Here is a 12,091-nt window from a genome sequence, read left to right as displayed (position 1 = left end):
TGAAAGGAAAGGAAAGGAAAGGAAAGGAAAGGAAAGGAAAGGAAAGGAAAGGAAAGGAAAGGAAAGGAAAGGAAATTACAAAACAAAAAAATGAAGCGAAAATAGTGTACATACGAACCTTATAATGTGATGTGATTTTTCACATGTTTTAAGAACAAATATTTGATCTGATTTGAATCTGTGACACTTTCACATTTAAATATTATGGGGTTTGCTGTTAACTTCAGCATATTTTTCTGAGAAATCATGGACTTCAGAAGTTGATGAGAAATTTCTGTGATTTAAACTTTTAGTTTAAAACTAACCAGTTTCCCCTCACTGGCCCTCCAGGTGCTGCTTCTAAACCTCTTAGAAATAGGAAAGGCATGAGGAATTGCTGGGGTCAGTTTCGAAATCAGTTTTTATTTAACCTATACAATTTTATATGTGCTGGTTAGCACTGTGAGCCCAGCTGGAGTAATTATATGCATCTTTTATGATATGGATTATTTTCATTTGTATTCTATTTTTATATATATATATATATATATATATATATATATATATTTAGTTATTCTAAATCAGTGTAGAGCACCAAGTTCTAGACATACACTTTTTGTAGTTATAAAACCACTTAGTTAAATTACACTTCTCTCTGTAAAAGGGAATTTGGGTCCACTCCTTCCCAGTTAAACTGGTGGTTCAAGAGTTGGATCATAATCATCCTTGAGGTCCAGAAGAGCATGTGCTAGAGGGTAGGGTACCAGCTGGGACCTAGGCCATATGCTTTTTCCCCATGGAGACAGAGTTGATTGGTATTTGTTTTGTGATTTTTTCTTTATTTTTCCCTGTGGTGAATTTCAGTATTTGCAGGAATTGGCTCCATTCAGAATATTCTCTGCATCAGAAAACAGGCTGCTGGTGCAACCTATTCGCACACCCTGCTCTCCTTGGCCTCCTGCCCTGTGCATCTCCAGCGGCAATTCTGTCGGGGCAAAGACTTCGCTGTGACTGGGGATTCTTCAGCAAAGAAGTTTCTTGATGCTTCCCGAAAGCATTCACGGGTGCTTACTTCCTGCCCTCTGCGCTGTGAATGGAAAGTAGCAAATAATTTAAAAAAAAAATTGAAAAAAAAAAAAAAGAAGGAAAAAAAAAAAGAAATAAAGCACAGAAGAATTCGCGTTTTTCTGGAGGGGAAAAAAAAAATTAAATATTTCTTTCCCATGATGAGGGCGGCCGGGGGGGGTTGAAACAGAAACCCCACAAGGGTTATTTCCCAGCGCCGCGCACGCTGAGCTCTAGGAATGAGTCAGGCTCTCAGTGCTGCCGCAGCCGGCGGAGCCCGCGCCCGTGCAGCGCCGAGCGCGGCGGGGCCGGGCCGGGGCCGGGGCCGGGGCCGGGCCCTGCCGGGACCCCCTGGGGCGCTCGCCCCGGGCCGTGCCTGGCCGCGGCGCTCGCGGCGACCCTTGCGGTATGCGGCTGCCTTTGGCAGGGGCACATGAAGGATTTCATTGAGTGTGAAGACAGAGAGCAGAGACAGAAAGCAGAAGGAGGCGGCTGCAGCCTTTGTAGTCGGGGAGGAATGCGGAAATGTTGAAGCACTATGTCAAACTTTTTTGAAACGGGGTCAAGTCACATTCAGCCAGCGTGGGAAAGCAAGGGAAAAAAAAAAGTTGAGGAGAGGGAAAAAAAAAAAAAAAAAAAAAAGGCAGCAAGCTGCTGCTGCTCCCAGGCAGAATAGAGGCCGGGGGAGCGAGCGAGCAGCGGCAGCGCAGCGCCGGGGCAGCGGCGGAGCGGCGGCGGCGCCGAGGGCCGGTGCCCGAGCCCCGCAGCGCAGGCTGCGGCCGGCGGGGCTGCGATCGTGGCGCTGCAGCTCCCCGGGGGCCGCCGGCCGCGATTTTTATTTCGCGTTTTCCTTTTCCCCGGGCAGGGTGGGGGCGGGAGGAGCGGGCTGGGGGACGAGTGCGAGCTCCTTCTGCGCCAAGGTGCAGCCCGGCGGCGGCGGCGGCAGGAGGATGCGAGCCGAGGGCGGCCGAGCCGCGGATCAGCTACCTGTGTGGCCCGGGCGGCCGCTGCCGGGACCTGCCGGAGACATCGCCATGTGAAGGGGCAGACCCCGGGCCGGCTCTCCACCCCGCCTCGCTCAATGGGAGGTTTGTGTTAGAGAGGACTCACCCCCTCCCTCCCCCCCCCTCCACCCCCCGGGGCTGAGGATTATTTGGGGAACTGGTGGCGGTGCAGGCGGCCGTGGCGCACACCAGGTAACGCGGGGCGCCCATGTGCTCCGCGCACCCGGCCCCGCGGCGTGGCCCACACGCCGTCCCCTCCCCGCCCGGCCCGGGAGCCCACGCCGCTCGCCCCCCCTCCCCGCGGGCAGCACCGCGGACGCGTCCCTTCGGCGGCCGGGCCGGGGCAGCGCGCCCCGCGGTGCCGCCGCAGCCGCCTCGGGGTCGGTGCGGGGGCGCGGAGGGGCCCGCGGGGGAAGGGGTGCCCTCAGGGGGAGCCGCCGGGGGGGGTCCTCTCTGCGTCCTGCCGAGCAGCGGAGCCGGGCCCCCCTCCCCGCCCCGTCCGCTGAGAGGAAGCGCGGGGACGCGGCTCCCCGCGTGTCCCCCGCCGCCACCCCCCGCCGCCTGCGGGGCGCCCGCGGAGGGGAGCGCGGCGGGGGCAGCGGCGGCCGGGGGCGGCCCCGGTGCCCCGCCGTGCCCGGGGAGGGCGAGCACGGGTAAGTTTCCACGCGGCCGCGCCGGGGCAGAGGCCCGCCGGCCCCGCCGCCACGCACGCGCGGCGCCGCTGCCCGCCGCTCGGGGGCGCCCTGCCCGCGGCGCGGGGCCGGAGGGGGCGCGGGCGGCCGCGGCGGGGGTGCGGGGCGGGCTGGGGTCCCCCCGCACACCGGGCTCGGGCAGGGGTCACCCCGCACACCGGGCTCGGGCTGGGGTCCCCCCGCACACCGGGCTCGGGCTGGGGTCCCCCGCACACCGGGCTCCGGGGCGGCCCGCGCTCGGTGTCGCCCGGTGATGCTGCAGGCGGGGGACGCAGGGCTGCCCGGTGGCTGGGGCGATGCGATGCCGTGGCAGCTGTGCTGGGAACTGAAGCCGGCGAGGCAGGGAGCCGCCTCCGGCTGCAGCCGAGGAGAAGGGTTGAGCAGTGGGCACAGGTTTCCTTCAGATTGCGCTTTTCATCTCCAGCTGAGGTGTAAGATCAGCTAAGTGTGCGGAATAGCCGTCGTACTTTGTGCTTCAATTCCACATAAGAGATCCCCGACCTCATCTATCTGGGACTCATTCATCGTAGCGCGGTAAAAATGTGGTGTTAGGACAGGGCTACAATCCTGGAGGTCACTGTATCGCTGTGTTAAAAAGGGTCAGGGGGAAGGGAGGAACTGATGTGGAGCTTTGTGAAGGGAGAGGGTTTGCACAGTCCTGCAGAAAGTGGATGAAACTGGATGCAGAAGTGCTTCTGTTCTACAGCCTCATGCACTCTGCAGCAGAGCATGCTGTTCCTGAAGACATCTTTCACCATGCTGCTTTGCAAGGAGCTGCCAGTGACACATGTAGCAGTACACACAGCCAATACTCTTGCTTGATAGTAAATTTACTGAAGTGCATATTTCTGAGCCTGCTTCAGCGCACGATGCTTCATAGAGTGTTATTGCCATCTCAGTCTGCATGTATTTCTTCTCTCCACAGGTGCTTTGTTTCTTGCATTGTGTTCATGATCTTTCCATGAAGGCCTTAGCACAGGAGAGAGCAGACCAAGGCCGATGCTTTATTTACAAGCCAAATGCTATTATTTACTAGCTAGTATCAGTAATATAGCAAAATACATATGCAGGACTCCACTGCGTTAAATGAGGAAAACTTGGGAGTCCTGAAATCCTGACATAAGTTCTTGGAGGAACGCTTCCTCTCACACATGCCTAGCTAGTTCTGCCATCCCCATCACCCATGTGTCTCGGGGTCATCATCTTTAGGCCATTCTCAGTGAAACTCCTGAGGATGCTGTTGCTCTGTAGCCGAATGCGTACCTAGCCTTCTGCGCAGACCGTGATAACTCTGTAGCGTATCAGCCACTCCGGGACCTTGATACATATGTCACCCTCATGGTTCGCGTCTTCCTTTCCACCATGATTTTGCTTTGCATATCTGTATTAGCTTGATTTTAGCAGGTTTTGAACAGTGCAGAGTCATGAAGTAAACTAAACTAAACTCAATTTTTTTGCTTGGTTTGTCCTCCAGATTTGTTTGGCTTTACACAGGCAATGCTCCCAAAGACTGTATGATAATTCCTGGTGGCCAAAAGCAGAGGCGCATTGTGGCCAGTACAGAAAAAGAGCAAGAACAGGAGGGCAGGAGCTTCCTGCTGCCTCTCTGGCAGAGGCACCAAGTGCGTGGCCTGTCTGCATCCCAGCAAAGTACTGGTTTTTCGAAAAGTAAGTGAGACTGAGAGCCACCTCGGGGCACTTGGAGAGGAGGAAGAGGACTGGTGCCAGCATGGATAAGGACAGCACAAACCTGGCTGACCAGCAGTATGAGTGTGTGGCTGAGATTGGGGAAGGAGCCTACGGAAAGGTGTTCAAGGCCCGAGACTTGAAGAACGGAGGTCGCTTTGTTGCGCTGAAGCGGGTGCGGGTGCAGACCAGCGAGGAGGGGATGCCACTGTCCACTATTCGAGAGGTGGCGGTTCTGAGACACCTGGAGACGTTCGAACACCCCAACGTGGTCAGGTGAGGAGGTGGGACACTGTCCTGATCAGTGAGGTCCTGGGTACAGTACATGGATTGGGTGAGTGAGAGTTTGGGGGCATAAATGGAATGGACACTAGTTTGGGTTTGTGGCTGGAGTGAGCACTAAACTGGGTGCATGAAGTGTGGTTTGAGGTTTCAGCAGGCCATGGTGCTGCCTGCCAGACCTCACCTCATCCCTGTGCGTTGCCTCCCACACACACAAACACCCATCTCCAGAGGCATAGGTGTGTGATTTAAGTGTTGGAATGGATGGGCAAGGAGCCATATATATACTATTTCCTCAGGCATGAGAGAAAATGAAAAAAACCCCAACCTCTCCCTGGTTTTGTCTGACCTATTAGTACTGCCAGTTGCAGCTGATTTTTACCAGCTCCGTTGATTATAGAAATTACAAGAATGAGAGTAGTAGTGGAATGTACATTCTGCCTTTTTAGGTGCTTTTATAGAGAGCTGTAGATTACGGTGTTAAAAAGAAGCAACAGCTTAAGACTTCAAGCTTTTCAAGCAGCCTTAGGGTTGAGTATTGTTTGGTACTAATTTTCACCACGAGCTGTTGATTCTGCTACCAGGAGGGCAAAAGTACAGGTGTCAGACCTTTCTCACAAAATGGTGGCAGTGGCCCCAGGATGTCCTTTCTGTTCTGTCAGTAGCATAAATCCTGGATAAGTGGCCTGTGCTCTCAATGATAAAGATAGCCCTACTGTAACCTCTTACATTTTTCTCTAGCTAGAAGCCTTCAGCAGCCTGTGAGCATCTTTTATTAAAATTGTGAACTTTAAGAAGTAAGTTTCACTTTCCAGATACTCACAATGAAACTGGTCAGCATCTTGCTGGTGGTGCTGTATTAGCAAGAGAATGCCCTTCTTTGTCTTACTTACATGCATATTACGCAGCAAAAGGAAAACATTTTTGTACTTCACTAACACCAAGACTCTTTCAGTCTTAGAGAAATAGATACTCTGAACTCACAGGTGAATTTCAAAATGCCTTACACGCGTAATCGTCCTTTTTTGTAGGGTCTGAGATCAGGGGGTGTTCATTAGGCACAAAAGGAAAGATGAGACAGAGAATAATATATGTTACGAAAGTCAATTGCTAGGGATGAATTCACTTTTGTTCATTTCAAGGTAGTGTAATGTGACAGTCTCCTTTATGTCAAAACTGACTAGGCAGAGTGCATGTATTCTGAAATGCTGACCATGGAGTGCATGTCATCAGTCTCACTTTAGTGGCAATGGGACACACAGGCTGCAGCTCACACTTCCATCGCTCATCAAGCAAATCCACAATTCAGTTAATAAGCATTATCTTGACTGGCACCTAGTAATGGCAGAGGCTTAGTCAGTATACTTCAAAAGTTGGCATCCTGTGTTTGCTTACTGAATCAAGTGACTTGGTTTAGAGGAGCATGTGCAAAGTTGGTCCTTAGCAGTAGAGGAATAATTGGGAGCTGTCAAAATCTTTGAAATGCAGCCCATCAGTTTATGGGAGAAGATGAGGATTTAGTTGTCCAGGCTTAGGCATTTATATATTTGAAAGATAAATCTTGTTTGGGAATATTTGAACATAATAGTTAAGAATTTTTCTGCCATTAACATCTTTCCATGTGATATAAAAGATCTTTTTAAGAGCTTTCTAATCTTGAGTGCAGCTAAATGATTGAAATTGAGTTCTTGTTTTTCAAAGAGCTATTTGATGAACTGACTTTGCAACTGCAGGCTTTTACTTGATACAAGTGCAGTTGAATCTCAACAGAGCATTGCATAAATACATTGAAGCTTCAAATATTTTTTACAAGCTTGAATGAAAACTCTGCAAAGCAGTGAGCATTTGAACCAGCAATATGAGAATGTAATTTTAATGTAAAAATCTGTGAAAGTGTGTTTCAGGTCCTCATAGTGGTGTTGTGAAGCCTGTACCTTTTGCCATAAGCAGCATTTGAGACACAAGGGACTGGCTGGTAATGTATCAGGGTGCTTGGGACATTGGTTGCACACCTTTTTCCACAAAAAGGCAGAAGATAAGCAATTCCAAACATTATCTCTTCTAAAATGTGAGGAATGCTATTCCTCACGTTTTATCATGTCCTTTGTCCATATTTTAACCTGTGGGGCAGATAAGGAGCCCTCTGGAGAGACCAGAATCATGTCCTTCAAATGGACAAATTATTTGAAAACATTTAAATGGCCCAGTTCTGTTACAAAATATGGTAGAAGAGTTTGCAGTTTATTGAAATTAAATGTCTATTTTTGTGTTATGTAAATATACTCAGGAAAGGAAATACTATAAAAGAAGTTCTGCAATTTTAAGCAGCTGATCTAACTGCACTTATTGAACATATTATGATCAGAATATTTTAATTGTTTGGGCATGCATTCTGGAAACTGATATCATGGCCAGGCTAATTAATACAAACAATTCCAAATGCATTGTCTGCATACTGGATTAAAATATACGTTGTTTTCACAGCACTGAGATAACAGCACAAAAATTTTAAACTAAATATTTTTGATTTTGAGAGGACCTTTAGTTTTTTTCTAAATATTACAAGCAGCTGGCCTGAGAGAGCTATGCTGGAACTGCAGATACTGTATTGTATCTGTTACCTCTGAGTAGTGGCATGTGTGATCCATGAGTTGCTCAATGCAGGCCAGCAGCCATTCAGTGAGTCAAGATTTAGACAGACTTTGTACAGTGGAGCTGCACAGGCCCTGTGGTCGGCTGTGGTGCTCTGGCATCAGCTGGCAGCAGAGATCTCAGGCCACATGAACGCAGGCTGAGTGTGATTTTCAGCTCCAGTGGCACCTCTGGGCTTCTGCAGAGAGTGCAGTGGGGATTTCAGCAGCCCAGGGCTTCTCTGTGGCCATGAAGTGGAGCTGGATGTGAAGAACAGTTTGGCAAGGAAAGGCCCAGTGCTTTGTAGGCATAGGTAGAGCTTTGCTGGCCACAGGAGCAGGGTTCAGGACTAGCAGTGCTCCTCCAGCCCAGGTTTGTCCTAACAGTTGTAGAATCACTTCTCTGAGAAATAGTTAGAGCCAAAACTGGTTTCCAGTGCTTGGTACTAGGGCTGGAAGAGAATTTTCTCCATAAGGGAGAGATGTCCAAGTAGCCCAGAATAATTTTAAATATAATATCATATTTTTCCATGCTACTGCTTGCTAATTTTGAGAGCTTTGTTTTGTGTTTCTTTGTTCCAAGTGCAAGAAAAGCATCAAAGGGAAATATAATCTTCATCAGAACAATGATGGTAATGAAAATCTCTGTACTGTAATGGAAATACAGAGGACTGATCTAAATTTTTATAAGACTGTTAAGAGTAGTGTATAGAAAGGCATGGGGAAAAGGCAGTTAAAATAATTGCTATGTGCTTAAAATCCTTTCCTGTTCACATTTACCCTTTTTATAGAGCTCCTCTCAGACAGGACACTTTATTCTATTTGTTTTCACAAAACAAAGTTTAAAATAGAATCTTGAAGAGTAAAGCTTACTGTAAATCAATCTGAAAATAACTATGTCATGGGCTTGGAAAAGTCCCTTGTAGCTGGTAGGATGATCAAGGTACTCCTCTAGATCACCTTTCAGATGTAATACTTGAATAAAACTTTATTATATACAGTAGGTAAATCTGGCAAAAGTTGGTCCAGCAGTTCCATAGCTTAATACTGTTTTAGTTGGGAAAAATGAAATATATGTCGATAAAGAACAGACTTTGCCAGGAATAAATGACATATTAGATTCAGGAAATTCCTGTGTGTAAAACTCTGCTGCAAGATATCTGTAAAAATTCTTCTTGTTATTATAATGCTAAATTCAGCTGTATCTTGCACTCATTTTATCTCTCTCCTGCTGGTAATCAGATGAATAATTTCCCCTGTATCTTAGTCATCATCAAACTGTGAATTTGCACTCTGGGAAGGTGATATGCAAGGCAGACTACTGTAGTTCTTGGCATGCTTGTTTTCTATCATATTTATATTTCTATTTAACAGTTTTAATAGCATTAAACCACAAGCAAATTGAACAAAAATGCAAAGCTGTATATTTTTGCTTCCTATCTTATAACTTTTCTTTTATAAATTCAACTTCTTCAGTATTTTCATGGTTTAATAACTTCCAGTATTTAAATAGCTGAAATGATTTTGAGTATGACCTATTAAAATATAGTCTAGTCTGGGTTGGTTGTCATTTCAAAGGTAAGTGTCAGAGTAAGTGCCATTCAAAGTGATCTTAACTACGTAAGAAATAAAAGTCTTGATTCTCTCTTTCCTGATACCTTGCAGAATATGTGCCCCAGCTAACTGACTTAGGTTCAACAGCATGATCCACCTGGAAGGAAGTCTGAATCTATTCCTCATTCTTTTTTGTGTACAAATCAGTGGGGGGAAACGCAGTAATTATGACTGTTTGCACAATTATGCCATGTTCAAGTTTATATGTTATTTTATATCCACTGAACTATAAGTGGCACTGTAAACTGCTGACTGCAGTACAGCAGGCATGTCAGGCTGCCTTTTCCCTGCTTTGCAATCCCGTGGTCCATGCTGTGGTCTCTTGGTTTGCACTTGGGTGCTTGGTGGAGCCCCTCAGCTGATTGCCCTGGCAAGGCCCCCTGAGTGCTGGGGAGAGGCTGGCACACACATCGCTCCCCATCCCTGCATATAGACCATATATCCCTGGCATAAAGAGCAGCACTTGCTTTACCTTGCCCAGAGGCCCCAGAAGTGTATAAATGGCTTGGGGCTTAAAGTTTCCTTGTACCTTGAAGGTATTTTTCCAAGTGTCTTGAAGTTCCCTGTCTGACCTGGTAGAGCATGCAGGCCATATCAATAGCAGATCATCAATACCTAGTTAACCTTTTGCAAGACAATTTGAGCATGTATTTGTTTTGCTTTTTTCTGTTTTTAAACTGAAATTATGGGCAAGCATACAGAGGGAAAAAAATTCAGAAGGCAGTAGCTAATTTTATTTCTATTTCTAATTTTCGGTGATGCTGATGCTGGCTTCTGGCTTTATTACTGTACTGTTAATAAGTTGAAAGGATGATCTTCTCAAAATCATTGAGATGTTCCATCCTGTCAAGTGAAACATTTCTATTTTAGGGGGTGTTTGTCTCTAGTGAATTCTGCTTCCTTCCTTCTTTTTTCTGCCAAGCTAATGTTAAACTTCTAGTCTGTGAGGTCATTCTTGCACATCAGCAGTGTGCTGTATTGTGTGATACAATTTATTTTTGTGTAGCATCACTCAATATGACATCTGGCAAGCCCCTAGAGACAAAGAAATGGTGATCTTTGCATTGCTAGTTAGAAGGATTGTCTTGCAAACAGAAAGAGTAAAATAAGATGCAGGGATGGAGTGGAGCAGAAGAAACTGAACTTGAAACTTGCCAAGTATTTGTGTGGCAGATGAATCTCAGCTGAGGTAGAAATGATGGATGAGTAATGGGAAGGAAAAACTGAATGAGCTTCAGAGTCAGTTTTAGTCTCACACAAACAGGATCATTTTCAAGGCAGATGTGACGACGGGAAGTGCCTTGGCCAGGGAAAGGCATTTCCAGGCTGGAAAGCAGTTCTGGTCAGAAGGCAAGGGAGATCATCCCTGTACTGACTGGCCATTGCAAGGGACACTGTAGAAGTCTTGGGAAGGAAGGGACTGCAAATATTGGCTTCTCTGATGGCTGGAGGCAAAAGGAGAATGATAGGGTTGCCACTGAACAGGGCACACAGGTCTTGGGGAAATTTGTTGTCAGAGAACATTGGGCAAAGTGAACGAGTGCTGACCTGTCACCATCTGCTTGCGACCTTGCAGTCCACAGAATGAACATGTACTGAGAAGACAAGGATATTCTTGCCAATCATATGAATTGTTTGTTAGTTAGGGATGTGATGATTTAATTTTAATACATGATCTGGCAGAAACAGGACAAGATAAGAGCATGTCAGGAAGGAAGGGTTGAGTACGGAATGGACTTCTGAGCCTTAGGAAGTTCAGTTTCTGGAATGAGTACAAGACCATTTTAAAAAGTATTTTATCTCATTCTAAATCTAAGCTTTTTACAAAAACCAGTCTTTGTATGAGTAAATGTTAGTAATTTTAGATTATGTCCAGTACTCTCTTCCTTCTTTGAATCTGTGAATGATTATGTCTGTGCTCTTCTTGAAGAGATATAGCCTTGCTGGGTCCTGCCTGGAAGGAAAAACCAACTTCTTCTACCATAACCACTGCTGATGGCAGGCTGTGACTTCCAGGGTATGGAGTGGGGTCTAGGATTCCAAACTGAGCCTTGAAAAGGTTTAGATGCCAGGGGAGAGGATAGTCCACACTTACAGGTGAAGGCTAGGGTAGATTCATTGGGCTTTTCCAGTTTGCTTCATGGTACTCACTTGTGGCTGAAGTGTGGAACAGAGCAGGGAGAAGAAAAGTTGCTGTCCCAGGGTTTAAAAGAGAGCAGGCTGGACCTGGAGTCTGTGACTGAGCAAAGCACTCACTAAGTCACTCAGGTGGGCTTGGTGGGATTTAAGCTGTTGCTTGAAGCTTAGCACATATCTAAGTGCATTATCACATAGAAATAGCTATGATGCTAAGAATGCACTGAATTTTAAAACATCTTTCTGGATAGAGTTCAGAGACAATGTACATCAGAATACAAATCACAGATACTGATTCTTATTCATGTATTAGATTAAGGCCTTATTTCTAGAGAATATTTCTATTAGAATTTAAAATGAATCATGCAGAATAAGTAATATAACTATCTTGACAGAGTAGTAACATGAATTTGACATCAAGAGTGATTATTTGTCATTGTAGTAATTCTTAGGTGATGTAATTTAGTTCTGAACCTTCAAAACTACTCTATGAAGTTTTGTAACAGTAAAGAAAATAGAGGTTGCAGCTTATTCCAAAACTTCTCTATGTAGAGGATTTAGTTTGCTTGGTATGAAATCTAGTTATTTTCTAGTATTGCTGAACAAGTTGATTGTTAATGATCTAACAAATTATAAGAAGGTAAGTGTGCCCATATACATATATAACTAAGCTGTGTTTCTTCTTTTAAAAGAGAGAAGTTTCTTCCACTTATACCTGTTCTTCATATCTTCTTATAATCTGAAAAATACTTCTAATTATGCAGGCACAATTATTTAACAGGTATACCTTTAAACTCTAAAGAATTGGTATTTAATAAAAAACCTCTTCAGAATTTTCCAAGGAGTGTTTTTTCCCATTGTGTCCTTTGACATTTGCCATTTGGGAAACTGCTGTTTGGGAAGCTGTTGATGAGATGATTGTCAAAGAATGGAAGTGTGACTGTTGATTTCCGAACTCTTTTCAAAATACCTCATTGCATCCAAATTATTTGTATTGATTTTT

General features: G+C 45.9%; 1 protein-coding gene across 4 annotated transcripts in view; it reads left to right on the top strand.

The window, feature by feature from the left end:
• Positions 1-1,701: 1,701 nt before the first annotated feature.
• The window catches only part of CDK6 (cyclin dependent kinase 6), a 137,433-nt gene continuing 127,043 nt past the window's right edge, over positions 1,702-12,091 (top strand). Inside the window, exons 1-2 of one of the 4 annotated variants that reach the window (XM_074536029.1) lie at positions 1,702-2,132; positions 4,215-4,702. In XM_074536029.1, coding sequence (XP_074392130.1) covers positions 4,470-4,702 — 233 coding nt within the window. In that variant the 5' untranslated portion in view covers positions 1,702-2,132; positions 4,215-4,469. The other 3 variants (XM_074536041.1, XM_074536033.1, XM_005480251.4) reach the window with 3 other exon arrangements.

Source organism: Zonotrichia albicollis, chromosome 1 (genome assembly GCF_047830755.1).
Source record: "Zonotrichia albicollis isolate bZonAlb1 chromosome 1, bZonAlb1.hap1, whole genome shotgun sequence".
Lineage (NCBI taxonomy): Eukaryota > Metazoa > Chordata > Aves > Passeriformes > Passerellidae > Zonotrichia > Zonotrichia albicollis.
This window is presented reverse-complemented; position numbering and strand designations above follow the sequence as displayed.